Raw genomic sequence first — 16025 nt, forward strand, 5'->3', positions numbered from 1 at the left:
ACACCAACTTGAGTTTATTAAAACAGTATTTGAAGTATTGCTTTGAGGGATAACAGTCCACAAAAAATGTATCGCTTTCGGTTGGGTTTCTTTCATGTTCTTCTCAATGCCTCATAAGTTCTCATTGCTTTTGCATATGCCATTTTCCAGCTACAGAGGTTATGGTAGAGCTTGCCAAAACTATGCCTTAAACTGATGGATTTGATAATAAACTTTCAAAGTGAATTGTTCCCATAAGCTTAAAGAATTTGCAGGCAGTTTCTTGCAGTCCTTCTCTAAGTCAAACTGCCTCTGAGCCTTCGGCCTCAGGGGACCAGATTGATTGCAAAGGTTTAAATAGCTTGGAACTCTTTTTTTTTTTTTTTCCCTCCAGGAACACAAAGTGTTTGTTTTAACATGTCTTATTTTAAAAGCCCTGTTAAAATGGCCAGTTTCTGGCAGTTGGGATAAAACCTTCCTTTAAAACTACAAGCGGCGTCACCAGGAAGCAGTACAGAACTGGCAGGCCTATGTCTTGTCTTGCTTGGGATGTAAGTGCTGTGAGACAGCAGAGAAACCTCAGCTTGTAGATCAGCTGGTAAGTGAAGCAAGAACTGACTTATCTTTTGCTTTTCAAGTATAAACAAGATATTTATTTAACAGTTGGTGATCTCATGTCAGGTATGTTTCAGCTTGTCTTTTTAGATTTATGTTTGACTTCCTTTTCCTGATATCTGCTGATTTCTCTTGCAAAGTTAATAGCCTTTTTTTCTCGGTCTTTGTGAAAGATTAAGTGTTCTGTAGTAAGAGGCGAGAGGTTTCATTGCTGTTTGTTTTTTTTTTCCAACAGTAATTCAGGCTCAGCGTTATCCTGATTTCAGCATCTGTTACTGAATTTCAGCACAGCGTGCAGTGGAACTTCTCTGTTGGAAAAATGAACTCTGTTTGCTTTAGAATGAACCCATTCTTTTCTTTTGCGTTATTTGGACCTATTTAGTAATGGGAAAATACGGTTCTCATGTAATGAATTTGGCTTCATTTAACAAATCCATAAATGGCACTTGAAAGTTTTGCTCTCACAGGTTATAATCATGTGAGAGATTGGGAGCAGGGGAAGCTCTGTGGCAGCTTCCTTGCTTACTAACTCGGTATCTCGGGACACTTGTCACACACACACTTGTATGGTCGTGTTCTCTTTGCTATTAAAACAACGTACAACATAGTGAAAGTAAATTAAAGCACCACAAATATATTGAGTGTAATCAAAACACTGCAATCCTGTTCTTTGTTCTAACTCTCTGATAGTTTTGCCTTGTTTTCCTTTCCATGATGTAGCTGTTAAGTACACAGTCCCCCTGCCATCCCTGTCCTGCAATAGGGATGGAGGTGTGTAAGTCAATTCTTAGTGGTACAATGAGCAGTATTTTGCCTTGGAGAATAACTGAACTATCTGTTCTGTCAGGGTGGCACTGGATGTGTTGCATCGCAGGAGAAAAGACGCAGTGCAAAAGCATGGTGTAGTCAGGAGCTTTCAGCAGAAACTGGCAGAGATTCATCTCAAGAAGCCATAGCCCCCTTGGCTGGGTGGTCCAAGGTACAGTCAGTTCCAACCCTGCTGCCAGGAGCTCAGTGTGGGGAGTTGGGAGGTACCAGGCTGTACCAGTCTGGCCCAGTTTGTTGCCCCTATACATCCTGTTGAAAACTCTTTGTCTCAGGATGAGAAGGCAAGTCCTCTGCTGCTGTCGGAGTCTCTTGCCCTCTGAGTTCCCATAGCAGGACCTTTCCCCTCTGCTCTGACTGAAGGCTGGGTGGGCACCTGAAGCTGTAGGGCATTCCCTGCCCTGCTCTCAGGGGTCCTGGCTGCAGCTGCCAGCTCCTTGCACTGTGGAGCGCAGGGAAGGAGACACACATGGCAGAAGCAGGTAAAGTGCTTGGCTGTCCCCACTGATGCCACAAGAACTCAGCAGCTCTCTTCTCTGCCTTCCCCTTTCTTCTCTCCCTCCCTCTGCAGCCTGAACCCCCTGAGTGTTCCCACGCTGCTGCACTTTAGGGCTTTTTTGTGGAGATGCTGAGAGCCTGGCTGCGAGGGGGAGAAAAGGCACTCAGCGTGTGAGGCTATCAGCAAGACTTCTGATTATGAGGTTAGTTTTCTGATTATCAGGCTTCAGATAAGGTACTGGCTGCATCGAAGAGGTGGGTGATAAAGTGTCTAGGATTTCTTGACATGTAAGAGCGTGTGTTTTGGGAGCAAGAGCAGGGGCAATCTGCAAGCTCCTCGTAACCTGGGAGTCCAGCAAGAGATGTCTCGGAGATCTGCTCATAGCATGTGCTGCCATGGTGCAAGGAAAACTCTGCAGGGAGATGCTGGGTGGAAGCTGCAGAGCTACAGGCTGATCTGGGGTTGCCTAAAAGCTCCAGGGAACTTCTGCAAATGGACTGGTTTTAGTGACAAAGGAAATACTTAATCTCACAGATTCTTATCAAGCAGGGCTATTTCACTGCATATCCTTTATGCACCTGTTAGTTGTCTACTGCAGTTAGCCAGGACAGAAGACAACTTCTCTTAGAGTTTAATCTCCTTATATATTAACTTGGTATGCCTTAATTAAAATACTCCCTGTGATCAAAGTGAATGAGTTGGAATAAAAAAGTCAGGATTGACATTGATAGCATGATTTAAGCCATGCAGAGTAATCAAACCTTACTGCAAAATTAATAGGGCAGTAGCAGAAACAAACACAAGAAAGTTCATTGTCCGGGAAACCAGATATGTCTGAATGAGAGAGGTGTAGTGCAGCACTCCCAGAGGAGTAGCTGAAAAGGTCTTCAGTGTGTGCAAGGAAAGGACAGAGACTGGCTTCCTAAAGCTCAGTGTTTCAGTGTGTTGTCATCCATCAGTTTGAGTTGCTCCTGTTACAAGGCTGCAGTTATGTATTTGCATTAGGCTGAGGTATTGCTGGAGGCTGTTAACAGGTGTTCTCGTAAAAGGGTACCTTGCAAGATAGCTGAGATTAAACAGTCTGAAAAAGGTGTTTCTAATTATCAAATGTTCAAATCTGTAATTTGATCCATGGCAAAGTACAACAACAAGGGAAGGGGAGGGGGGGAAAGCACAGATCCAAATTCAGCAACAAAAAGAAATGGGGAAAGTAAGCACGGTGCAGTTAAACCCTTGAAATGAAGGACAGGAGTGCTCCTCCCCCTGCCTGGGGCACCCAGCACTGATGCTGAAGGCCAGGCCCAGTGCAGGGCAGGGCAGAGCTGCAGTGGTGGTGCGGGCAACTCCATGAGCTAAGGAAGGCTTAAGGACTGGTTGGAGTTTCTTTTTTCAGTATCTCTATTTCTTTTCTAATTAATCTGAGTTTAAAAGTTCAGTTTTTTGTTTGTCTGTTATTGCTAAATGGCACTTAAGTCATATTTCGTTGGAATGTGGCTTAGTTAGTAAAGTGCTGCTAGGAAGGAAAAAGAGCCCCCCCCCCATTTACTGAAAAGGGGGAAAACAATCCCTGGCTGCACACGTGCTCCTGGTGGACTTGTATTTGCATAAAGTGCATCTCTAGCCTGGAAAAAGATCTAAAACCACATGCAGGTCATTCTGATCTCAGTCTGCACTCTGTAGCTTAGACTGGCTCTGGCTTACAGCAATGGAAGTTTGGGGCGAATGCTGCCTTTTGACTGCTCTTTTTATTTTCTTTTTCAATCCAAATACCTTCTGAATCTAATAAACACTAGAAGAAATGCTCAGACTTCTGAAGATATGTTTCTTATTGATATTAATGAATCCTGCTGAGGTTGCTCACAGTCAGGACTCTGAAGGTAAGACTAGAAATCCTGTGTCGGGAATGTATTCTGTGTGATGGACAAAGCTGTGTTTAGTAAGTAGACTCAAAGTAGATTCAGTGCTGTTTAGTAAGTAGGAGGCTGTTCTCTGCTCTCTTGGCCACATGGGCTATACCAACAGAGTATTTAGACAAAATCACTTATTATTTAGTAGCTTTTTGTTTTCAGTGTTTTTCTGTAAATAAATTGAATCAAAGCTGTAGTAAATGTGACTGTAAGTTATAAGTGTGTATATAGTTGAGGTAGCTGTATGAGAAGCATTTTTGTACAACAGTTGAATGGTAAAATGTCAAATCAACTTTGAGTAACGTGATAATCTTTTACAGATTTGCCTCCGTTATTACACAAAGCCGTGGTTAGTATTTTTACTTGATCTCTCTAATAACACTAATAATATAATCCAAAAATAACTGATTGCACATATTTGTCTTTTTTTTTTTGTTTTCTTAAGGAGGAAGTAATGACTGGGAAATACCTAAATGGTAATATGCAAAATTGTTCCCATTTACATTGCTAAAAGGAATTAAAACTCAGTATCACTCTGTAACTTTCTGTTCCATTTTTCACATGTAGCTCTCCTCGATATACTTCATTTTCAGAGGTAAAGTATTATTTTCAACATCTTGACTTTCAGTATCATCGTGCACTTCACTTCTGATGTGTTTCATTTCCACAGAAGCTGAAACATTATGAAATTGGTTCATGATTACTTTGATCTAGATATCCTGTGAGGAATGTTTTGTCCTAATGGGGAAAAAGCTGTTTTTCGCATGATAAAGCAATAAGCAAAAAACAAGCATAGGATGAGGCTGAGAATCTGAATGCATGCTACGATTTTCAAAAACCTTGATAATTAACTTAGTTCATGTATTTCAGAATGGCTTCTTACAGAAGGTAGCTGCAGTTCCAGTGTGCAGTCAGTTTCCAGTCCTGCTTTGCCCTCCATCCACCTCTCTGCCTCCAGCTCCTGGCGACTTTGTAATTATTGCCAGTTTTGCCTAAATGTGGGAGAGAGTAAAAACCTCAATTCCACCCGGATGTATTTTGTGAACATCTGGCTGGGTTAGAAAGAAACACTGGCATTAATAACTCTGCTGGGGAAAAGGCAGTAAAAATTAGTCCCCATACTTACTTAGGATAAGCGGATCAGAAGAGGTGTAATGGGGAACCACCACACAGCTCATCTCATGACTGGCAGCATGTCAGAAAATTGATATTATTAGGGAGGGGAAATGGATTTAGACAAAAGAAAAACCCCAACCAAACATAACTAATAGACTTCTCTTCTAACTTTTGATTGCATTCAATATGTTGGCTGTTAATCGGGTTAGGCCAAAAATTAGAATGCTTGTGTCGTTCAGTTGTTACTGGTAGTGTTGCTTCTCTTACTGTCTTAACTAAATCAGCTATTTTATATGCAGTATTATTTTGCTGGCACTTTTGATCTTGTTTTCTCTTGCAGTTCTAATGCATGGACAGCAGATATGGTTACAAAAGTCATGGCGTATTTCCATGCCCGAGAGGTTAATTTTACTCTTCACAGTCTACAGGTTTGTGTCCTTTAAAATGCATCAAAATTTTTGTTTAAAAAGGAATTAAAATAAGCTACTCAGTCTGTAGCCAATATAAGGTTGTCAATAATAGAAGTAATTAATAGCTCTGCAGTGTAGCAGAGATGTAGGAAATAGGAATACCGTTTTGTTTTGTTTTTGTTCTTTCCCCTAAAGATTGCAACATTATGCATAGTTTAAATAATAAGGTGCTTTTGTATCTCTTCTGATGGCAAGCAAAATTTTGGAGATTTCTGTTTGTTTCTGAACTGAGAATATGCATGTGCTTTTTCACCGTTAAATGGCAGATTTCTCCCAGATTTGGACTGTGGCTCTAGTTTGCGTTACTTCTGATGGAATGAGAGGCTCCAGAGCATCCTAAAATGCTAAAAAATCCACAGATGAGTTTTATTAACATTTTAAGGCTGTAATCAGCCCTGAACTCCCTGGACAACAAAGACCTGACTGTGTTAATAGGCGGTGGAGGCAATGCAAAGACGACAAAGCACAGTGTCAACTCAAATTCCTGACCAGTTCTGAAATAATTCTGGTGGGAATAAGATGGGATTTTCTCCAGTCGAGTGCTAATGAACCTGATCGTGTTTTCTGTTCCTATGCTAGAATTCCCCTCAGAGTTTTAAAACAGGCGTGAGGTTGTTAGCTGCTAATGCAGCTTAATATGAGAAAGGGTAGTTTTGCTTTATGACCTGGTGCAGACTTTGCCTCCTGTCTAATTGCATATTTCCTTCCTTTTTTAAGTAATAATTGTTTGCCCACAATTTCTGATGTTTGGAGCTCTTTAAAGAGTTTATTTGTGCTCTGCCATGAAGCAGAAAAATGTTATTATATTTGTTTTTATGATGGGAAAAACAGGTATTTTTGTTATGTGTTTCACTGAAGAGAACTTGCTCATGACACCAGGAATAGGCTTCAAGAGCTATTGTTTTCCAGCATTGCATTTAGATTATTTTTCTTTCCATTTTGTGTTGATTGCAGTTATTCTGATTGTTAACAACATGGGCAGTATGGAAAACTAAGCACTTATCCCTCATCTGGAGATTTTCAGGGAGTAAAAGATGCATCTAGTGAAATACCATGAATTTCATGTATGTAATGCACATATATATATTTTTATACTTCAGACGTCCATACAGAGTTATTTGAAGAACCTTTTATACCACCCCAGGCAGCTGCTGTCTGCATTTCAACAACTTGATCAACAGCAGTTCCAGACTGCAGTGAAGTATCTCTTCAACAGCAGAAAGGAATATCTCGTAAGTCTCTGCATGAGAAATAGAGCTGCTCTCAAAGGCTTAGATAAAGGGAAAAGGACAAGTCTTGGGCTCTCACTGTGCATGTTGTGTTGTTATTTGGCTGGCTTAGAGCAGATTTGCATCCTCCCTGCAGGCCTCCAGCATGGGCATCACTGCAGGGGTGCAGAGTAACCTGGAACAAAAGCAGAGCATTTCCCCAGCCATGTGAGGTTACTGCTCAGGACAAACTCTGGGTAATGCACTTCTCATGGAACGGCGGTGCAGCTTCTGCTGCTGAAGCACACCAGATGGGTGTATAGCACGTAGTGGGAGGAGGAGCATAGATCATAAGCCCTGCCAATAAGCTGTGAATTTTGTATTCTTAGATGTTGCACCTAGTTCTTCTGAGATGGGTAATAATTACAGTAACAAATAACCAGGCCTGGGACTTCAGCTCTAACCTCACTGTCCTGGACACCTTGACATGTGAGAAGGAACAACCCAATAATCTGTCCCCTGCCAGACTGGCTTTTACCTGTGCTTGTTTCTTTGATGTTGCCTGGTGTTCTGAAGGGGGTATTTGTAATAACAGCTGACAAAATACTGCATGGGAACAGATCTGTTCTAGAGTTGCCTACATACTAAATTACATATGAAATAATACTCATTCTATTCCAGTGTCTGATCATTTTTCCAAGTAAGTAACTCCTTCATGTGTACGTGCTGTAATTTGAGCCATTTGGCTTTTTCTGTTTTTCATTTTGATTTTGTAAAAAGATTCAAGCTGGTCTGTGGCCAACACCAAACAGGAATTATCTGAAGAAACACAACCGGGCAGTGCTTTGCAGCTGTTTTTCATGAGAATAGCACCATATTCTTTGTAGGGTGCATTCTATGAGGCTTCAAAATGAACAGTTTATGGAATTAATCAGAAATACATTATTTTAATCCTGTGTTGTTTGCAGGAAATGGGAAATGTTGTTCTTGATTGGGAAAAGACTCGGGAGAGAATTTTCCAAGTTCCAGGAGTGAACAGAACCTTGTTTCTTATTACACTGGAGAAATGCTTTCTGGCTCTGAGGGCAATGGACTGTGTAGATATCCTAAGCCAGATTTTGCGAACGTCAGCAGTGAATTATCTCCAACCTGATATTGTTGGGAGTCTCCCAAATGATCTGCAGGAGGATGCTTTCAGAAACTTGTGAGCCATTTATTTTCCAGTCATTACAATTAGTACTCTGTAGCACTTATTCTAGATATGTACACTTAAAATGATTACTGTATAGTCTCGCTATTTTATCAGCTTCAGCTTTCCACTTTTATCTTGCTGTTTCTAAAAACATTTGTCCGTGTGTCGTTTGGGTGTTTTTTTCTTTGCTTACTTATTAGTTAATATGCCACTGTATCACTTAGATCAGCAGTATTTAAGGACCTCTATGACAAAACCTCAGCAAATACACAGAAAGCTCTGTATGGCTGGATGAAGGAGATCCTACAAAAGCCCTATAACAGAAGTGGTATGTTATGCACAACCTGTTCTTCTTGCTTATAATAAGAGAAAAACAGTCAACAGAAGACTTGTCTATTGTACTGAGTTGTTTCTCATGTTTAACACAGGGCTGTTAGGAGTAGCTCTCTGCAATGCCTTTGCTGTGGACTGCAATAAGCATAGAAGATTTGTTAATCACAACAAATAGCTCTCCAAAGATGCTTACTGTTCACCTCTTCTGCACAGAGATGTACTCAAAGCCTCTGTTCTCAAATTCATTCTCTAAGATTTAAATAGGATATGTGCTGTTTACTTCTGAACTCCTACTGAGACTCGAATAGATCTGTCTGAGAGCCTATTATTTAAAGAAAAAAAAAATATCAATCCAATTGTATGCATTTTCCTATGTCTGTTTCCCTGACTAATGAATATTAAATACCAATGCTGGGACAGTGCAGGGGATGCTCCACGAGAGGGCTGTAATGCCAACGTATCAAAGCCAGCATCTGCATCTCACTGAACATCCCAGTGTATGTTCTTCCTCTTCCTCTGGAAATGAAAGGCAAAATGCCCCCTTGTGTCAGTGTAGCAAAATCTGGCTCCTGGGGCTACAACTACTTCAAAATATCTGTGTAATGTATAAAGTCATGGAGGGAAAGATCACCACTCTGCTGTGATGCATTCTATCATGCGCAGGACTCACTTCATGGTGCTCAGCAATCCTGGGGAGGTCCCACAATATCTCTTCTACACTATAAGAGATCAATTGTCTTCATATGAGAAAATTTGAGACATTTGCAATACTATTTCAGTTTCTTTAAAAAGCAAATGAGTTCATAAAAATGTGGTTCTGAGAGCTTGCTGATGGGGGGAGCCTGACTTTCTGCAAAGGGTTTGTCTGATTTGCAGCTATTTTTTGATTGTTTACCAACAATAGCATAGTGGGCGTGATATTTTTGATAAACAACGGCTTTCCAAACATTGTAGCAACTGACTATTTGTTGAAAACAGATTTCAATGAATCAGCTTCATGGGTCAGTGCAGAAAACTTATGGATTTTGGGAAGATACGTGGTCCATCTGCCCTTGGAAGAGATTCTGAAAATCAGTCTCAGTGAAGTAAGTAAAAGAGTGTTGTTGGATGTATCATTGCCAAAAGGTGTAAGCAAAATGCAGACTGAAACATGGAAGAGGAGTTTTTGTATTTTAATTTCTTAAATGTGATGAGAATTTATCAGTGATATGTAGATATTTGTCTGTATCAGGCTTCTGTGATTTGTACTGAGAGGACCAATGATAGAAGACCCTCAAATTTTTAGACAGTTTGACATTGTTACCTTCAAAAATACTGTATTATCCAAATCTTCTTTCTTTCTGTAGAGCATACCTTGAGTCAATAATTTATAGTGTCAGAACTGTTTTATTAGATGCAGTCTTTCCCTAATCCTGATGAATTACTTTGTTTGCACTGATCAGATAAGACTATTCATTAGCTACGACAATGCAACAAAGCAGTTGGACACGGTGTATGATATCACACCAGAGCTTGCACAAGCCTTTCTGGAGAGAATAAACTCATCGGGATTTGACGTGAGAAACACTTCAACTGTCTACAGGCAAGACTGATGTTTGGTTGTTTTATTTTTGCTGTGTATGGGGAGAATGAATAAAAATAAGAAGAGAACTGAGGGGAGTCTAAGCTGGTGAGATTGTTGATGAAATCCAGCCCTGGTTAGCAACAGTGAAGAACTGATACTTTATCAGTTTTGGAGGTGTGCCTAATTAGCTGATGCTTCATCTCTAGCTCTGCAGTAAGGAGTTGTCAGCTGTAAGAGGACCACAGCAGTATGTGTGGGACCCAGTCGAAGCTCCATTGAGCTGTATAGTACAACAGCTTGGGAGAGCAGCACACAAGCCCCATTAGCTGTTTGAATTGCAGAAAAGGGAAGTGTTTCATGAAAATCACATTGCAGTTAGCTACCTGCAGGAAGTACCGTGTTCTACATTTTACACTGTCATGTAAGTGGATGTATTTAGTCCTACTCCACTGTCTGGAGTTATTTCTAGTTTCCTCAGGGAATACTTCAGAGTTTTAAACTAATGGAAAAGGTGGCCTTGGAGCTTCTGTCATTATTGCAATGTAACTCATTGGCTTCTGTTGATTGTTGGGGATGTAAGTGACAGAATTATGCCCACACTCTAGATCTCAATGTTAAAAATCTTAAAAATGATTTTACCACTCATGAGAGTTGCCAGATTCTTGCCGATGAGAGAAACACCATGCTCCATAGTCCTTAGTATATTCCATTTTCACAACACACTCATTTTATATTACTCATTTTAACCACGCTGACTGTTTAAATGCATTTTTACTTTTAAAAAGTAGCATTATTCATTGCTGCTAATCCCAGAGGAGATGAAGAGCTCTTGGTGGTTGTGGAATAATGCATCAGGAGGTAATTATTTGGTATAAAAGTGCAGTTATAGATGTTTCTTTGATTGGTGAGTTGGTTTGATGACGTCCCAGGAATTTAGATGGGCTGCTGAAGCAGTAGATTGTGATATCATTAAGCTAGTTGTTGCTGAGGGACTAAAGGAACTGAAAGCAGAGTTGATGTACACAACAGATTTTTACCATCTTTGTGATAGTGCTGCATGCCATTGCCTTGCTGTGCTGGCACAGCTGAGATGGTGAACCATGGTACAGTTTCTCCTAACCAGCACTGAATTCAGCCAAGTTGTATGGATAAAGAATTGTGTTTGATGGGAAATGCAGCAGGCTTTGTTTAAGCCTGAAACTACAGAGAGGCTACATAATGTTCTTGCTGCTGCTTCACCATATTAATGTTTCAAGTGAAATCCAAGCAGGATTTGAAGTAGAGTACAAAATATTTGCTAAACCTGGTTAAGAACTCAGCAAGCCATTCAAGCCTTCCTAATAGCCCTCTGTCCTTTTCCAGGCAGAGATAACTGCCAGTTCTGCCAAAAGCAGTGGAATCTGCTAGCAGGAATGGACAAATGGAACTGTGAAGCTTAAAACTTTTTACAGCACAATCAATCTGAGTAGAGTTTAGATGAATACAGAGAATATTGTATGCCCATCACATCCCAATTTAAGGCCATGTGGAGTTTTAGAATTGCTGCTTTAAAGCATTAGTGACAAACAAATCACTCAAGTTTTGAACTCATCAGGGTATACCATACCATACTTCACTTTCCTGGGAGTGACAGCTGCTATCTCAGAAGCCAGCTAATGTATTTCTTCCATATAGGTTAGGTTTGTTGGTTTGCTTTTATGATGACATGGAACAGATGGATGCCGCTGTGGCCCAGGCTTTACTTCATCAAATGATTAAATGCAATCAATTAAAAGGTTTCCAGGCCAAGGTTCAGAAGGTGGGTACTGTGCTCATACTTCCTCTTACTTTCTTGTCAGGATTATGAAAGGACTTTCTTGAATTCAGAAAGATAAGAGTGAAAGATTACTGGGATCTAAGAAATAATGAAACAGTTTTTGAGTATACAATGCAAAATATAAAAGCTTTTTTTTTTTTCCTCATTCTTTTCTTCTCCTGTTACTTCCATATTTCTTTGACAATTGTCATCCTACTTTGGGATTTTAACCAAGTGTGTGGTCACTAAATGCTTGCCAGTGTCTGTTCCAAAAACTCCACTTGAAGTTTTGGGTGATAATTGGAAATTGGTTCTTGGAAGATTTGTTTCCCATCTGTTTATATTTTTTGTTTGCTTGCTTTAGCTTAAATCTCAGCTCCTGAATATTGCTGTGCAGAACCAGACTTTGAATGATACCCTTGGATCGCTGTCAGATGCTGTGGTTGGGCTGACTTCAGGCCAACTGGAATCTTTGTCACCTGAAGCAGTGCATAACGCTATTGCAACACTGAACCAAGTCTCTGGATGGGCAAAAAGCCAAGTTATGATTTTATCCAGTAAATACCTCTCTTACAAAAAGGTACCTCTGATACGGCCTTCTTATCTTCTGTTTTTGAAAGCGGAGTGGCTTTTTCCTCCTAGTAACTATAAGTTTTGAAAAGCTCAGGGCCAGCATGAGACTTCTAGAGCTGTTAGTGGTCTGAAAAATTTGTTTATGTCAAAGAAAAGCATTCCTGAAGTAATGTGATACTCTACTAATTGGGAGGATACATATTTGCAATTGGCGGTTGTATACGTTGTTTTGTCTGTATCGCTGCCCCACATAGCAGAATGTGCAAGATCCCAAACTAAGTATTCTAAAGTGCTGTAATGGGTCAGAGTCCTCTCTAAAGTTTCCAAGGAAAGGAACCTTGGGGAATAAATGGGAGAGTTTCCCCAGAACAGTCTTGTCTGAATCAAAAGATGTATGAGGCAAGTGCATCCCTAGGCAAGAAAAAGTATTAGGTACCCCCCCAAAAAAATCATTTTGGTTTAGTAATGTTTGATTTTAAATAAGTATTTTATGCACAAGCCAGAAGACTTTGTTTGCTCTGTTATCTCTGCAGGTTTTATCATTTTATAATGTTAGCCAAATGGGTGCACTGGTGACTGGTATTAGCACTGAGTCATTCTACAGAATGAACCCGAAAGAGCTTTCTCAGGTCATTCGAGGCACAACATCCCAGTACTCATCGGACTTATCTCCTGCACAGCAGCAGGGGATCCTCAGGAAGGTAATTGCAGTGCGCAGCAGATCCTCTCTGCACAAAAGCAGAATAACCAGATATGTGCAGTGTGATTTAAAATGTTACTGAGACTTGGAATAAGCTCAATAGTTAATATTTCTAGTGTTTCATTGGGTGTTTTTTTTTTTTTAGTACTAAGTGTGTTTTGGAGGTTCCCTCCAGCTTACTTCCATGGCTTTTTTGATCCTGACATGTTTTTCTTTTATGTTCTTCAGAGAAATATTACACAGAATAGAAAGACAAATCCTGTTAATCGAAGCATCAGTTCTGAAATGTCCTGTGTTTGTCTCTCAAACTATTTAGATAGCTTCATCCACAGATTTTTCTTCACTGGTCACAGATATACAAGGAGCTTTCTTTAGAGAAATACCTCTTTCTGATTTATGGAAGGAGAACGGATATAATTCTTCAATGATGAAAGAAAAAGAGCTAAGAAGCAGCCAGGTAAAAATTAAAATATAATAATTGTATATTAAATGCTTGCATACACAGCCAGTCCTCTGGCTCTGTCCAGAGATGGAAGGTTAGACCACGTGACCTCCAGAGCTCTCTTCAAACCTTATTATTCCATGGCCATGTGCAAGGAATGTGTTTAACATCATCCCCCAGTGCCGGTCACTGATGTGAAGAGCAGATTCACCACTGGGTACCAGACTTTGTGGTTGACCATTCTAGACTCCAAAAAGGTCTTTAGAGTCCCTGATAGAATTAAACATACAGAAACCTTGCAGTGGTTGTTGTATATTCCAGCTGTATTACTGAAGTTTTAATGTGGTGGCTTTTGTTTCAGGCCTTGTATCTCTATGAGTTACTATCTAAGAAAAGTTCCTCCGTTGACCTCCTAAGGTATGGATGATAATCTAGTTCTGTTACCAGAGCAACTTCAAGGTAAACTTCATGTGGCTATTTTGTACTATTTTGTGTTTGTTTATTTATTTACAAGTTTTGATCGCCTTTAGATTACAAGAAAGAAAAGAGAGGTGGTTATAGAAATTAAACCATTGATTGTGGGGAGTGAGGACTAGATTCTGCTAAAAACACTGAAAAGATTGAACTTTGCTTTCCATATCAGTACAGGACAGCTTCTGAAAGGAGTGACTTGTCAGCTGATTGAAAGTATGGGCACAGACTCTTTTTTAAATCATTTCAAAGTCTTCGAAAATAATCTTCATCTGCTTTCTCCATATCAGGTAAAACTGGAAAAAGACTTTGTGTGCATAAATGTACTCAATATCCAAACTGCAAGTAAACTGGAATTTGATCTTTTGTCAGATTTTTTTCCAGATCTTGTACACATGAACTTGTGTGTTAACATACTTCATTTCAATCATGTATGCATTAATTTGTTCTTTATCATACTTCATTTTGGCAATTTCATTTGGTACTTAAGAATTGCAAGAAGTTTTTACAGCCATTCCAACTTACTAATCCATAAGCAATCTTTTTGGAAATATATATATACATTTATTTATTTATTTATTTATTTATTTATTTATTTATTTATTTATTTATTTGAAAAAAATACTAGCACTCTCATGCACCCAAACATAGAATGTTTTGTCACAGATTTCTGTAGAAAGCAAACTCTAAACTTCTGAAGATGTCACACAGTTTCCGATATGCTGATTTACAAGCTGTATTTCCATTGTTCCTCAAAAATAACAAATGCTTAAGATCTTGATTTTTGTTGCTTTTAGATTAATTGTTTGGCTTGGAAGTTTTGGGAAGTCTCCAATGCATCCATTCCTCCCTTCTTCTTCTTGGTGCTTCCGTAAGTTGCATCTCCCTGTATCTGAAGTTAGCACACCTGTAGCAGTGTGTTTTGAGTTGTTCTTCTGAGCACTTTTTTTTTTTTTTTTTTTTTTTTTTTTTTTTATAAGCTGCAATTTATAATTTTTGATGTTCAGACTCATCTCTGAGGTTTTCTGTCCCCACAGATATTATGGGTGTGGATACTGGCATCTGATGGTCAGGTCTGCATTCTGAGAACATTCTAATTCTTTTGCAGGATTGAGTACCTGGAGCACATTTCAGGCCCTCTGTGTGTCCCTTTCATTGAAAGCCTTGGGAAGACTGAGATGGACCTCTTGAGTCCAAGCTTTCACAAAAAAGAAACTGTGCTGCAGAAAGTGCAGGAATGCTTGGTAGGTATGGGTAGGTGGGTCAGTGGTGGAGGGGGGGCTGCACACAACCCAAACTCATTGAGAGTGGCTGATCAGCTTTCTCTTTGTTTATTGTCATACGGTGCATCACAAAGTTATACTATCTGCTTGTAGTCTCCAGGGTGCACAAAGATACTCCCGGTCTCCTGTAGATAGACATCAGCTGGAGACACTGGCTCTCCTGCTCTGTATTGGTGCAGTGAAACTGTAGCTGATGGGCCTGGCAAACCAAAAGGCAATACCATAGCATGGCAATTCCTTCATCATCGCAAGCAGCAGCAATTTAAGACTGTAGCATCACTTAAAGAAATGCTGCAAATCTTCATGTTTCAACAGAGATTCTTTTCTTGCTTAGGATGAACTGTGCTTACTCCTTATACAGGGTTCTAAATTAGGTTTGCTGCCTAGAAATACTGGAAAAAAATACGCATTTAATTTAAATATTTTAAAGAAAAATACAAAAATGGCTTGTTGGAAATACCAGTAGATCTGAATCCTAAGACTCGGTTATTGTCTTTGTTTAAAGTATAGCAAACAATGTGTGGCTTTCTGGATTGTACTTGTCTATAGGCAGTGATATGCAGTTTTACCAACTCCTAATTTATCCCTAACAGAAGCCTGGCGTCTGTTAGAGTTCAAAGATCCCTGTTATGCCAGAGATACCAAGGGGTGCTTTTGAAACAGCTCTGCAGTGAGGATTTGTTATAGATCAACATAGAGAGTTCATGTATTTTTCATGTAGATCAAAATAATGCCTCTGTTTGTAATTTGTTCTCCTGGAGAAGAGAAGGCTCAGGTGGGATCTTACCAGTATAAGATCACAAGGGCACAAACTGAAATACAGGAAATCCCCAGTAAATATAAGGAAAAGGCTTTTGTTACTGAAGGGTGTTTGAACACTGGGACAGGTTGCTCAGGGGGAGCAAAATCCAACCCAGTGAGACCCCAGGCTGTAGCTGACCTGCTTTGAGCCCAGGGGTTGGACCAGGCAATCTCTAGATTTATCCAGAATCAACCATCCTGTGGTTCTGCTTGCACTCATTGCTGCACTGCATTTCATACAGAGATGTCAGT

The 16025-nt window shown here is 39.8% G+C and overlaps 1 protein-coding gene across 5 annotated transcripts in view; it reads left to right on the forward strand.

Moving 5' to 3' along the window:
* The first annotated feature begins 218 nt into the window (after positions 1-218).
* OTOA (otoancorin) overlaps positions 219-16025 on the forward strand; it is a 31270-nt gene continuing 15463 nt past the window's right edge. Inside the window, exons 1-21 of one of the 5 annotated variants that reach the window (XM_085514176.1) lie at positions 219-577; positions 1442-1573; positions 1991-2120; positions 3712-3795; positions 4146-4174; positions 4271-4301; positions 4393-4420; positions 5282-5369; positions 6512-6643; positions 7588-7823; positions 8036-8139; positions 9123-9229; positions 9587-9726; positions 11383-11506; positions 11868-12083; positions 12610-12777; positions 13093-13233; positions 13580-13635; positions 13862-13979; positions 14487-14560; positions 14798-14933. In XM_085514176.1, the coding sequence (XP_085370302.1) occupies positions 3717-3795; positions 4146-4174; positions 4271-4301; positions 4393-4420; positions 5282-5369; positions 6512-6643; positions 7588-7823; positions 8036-8139; positions 9123-9229; positions 9587-9726; positions 11383-11506; positions 11868-12083; positions 12610-12777; positions 13093-13233; positions 13580-13635; positions 13862-13979; positions 14487-14560; positions 14798-14933 (2007 nt within the window). In that variant the 5' untranslated portion in view covers positions 219-577; positions 1442-1573; positions 1991-2120; positions 3712-3716. The other 4 variants (XM_085514175.1, XM_085514174.1, XM_085514173.1 and 1 more) reach the window with 4 other exon arrangements.

This window comes from Coturnix japonica, chromosome 13 (genome assembly GCF_054131305.1).
Source record: "Coturnix japonica strain WE chromosome 13, WE-NBRP24, whole genome shotgun sequence".
In the NCBI taxonomy this organism is placed as follows: Eukaryota; Metazoa; Chordata; class Aves; order Galliformes; family Phasianidae; genus Coturnix; species Coturnix japonica.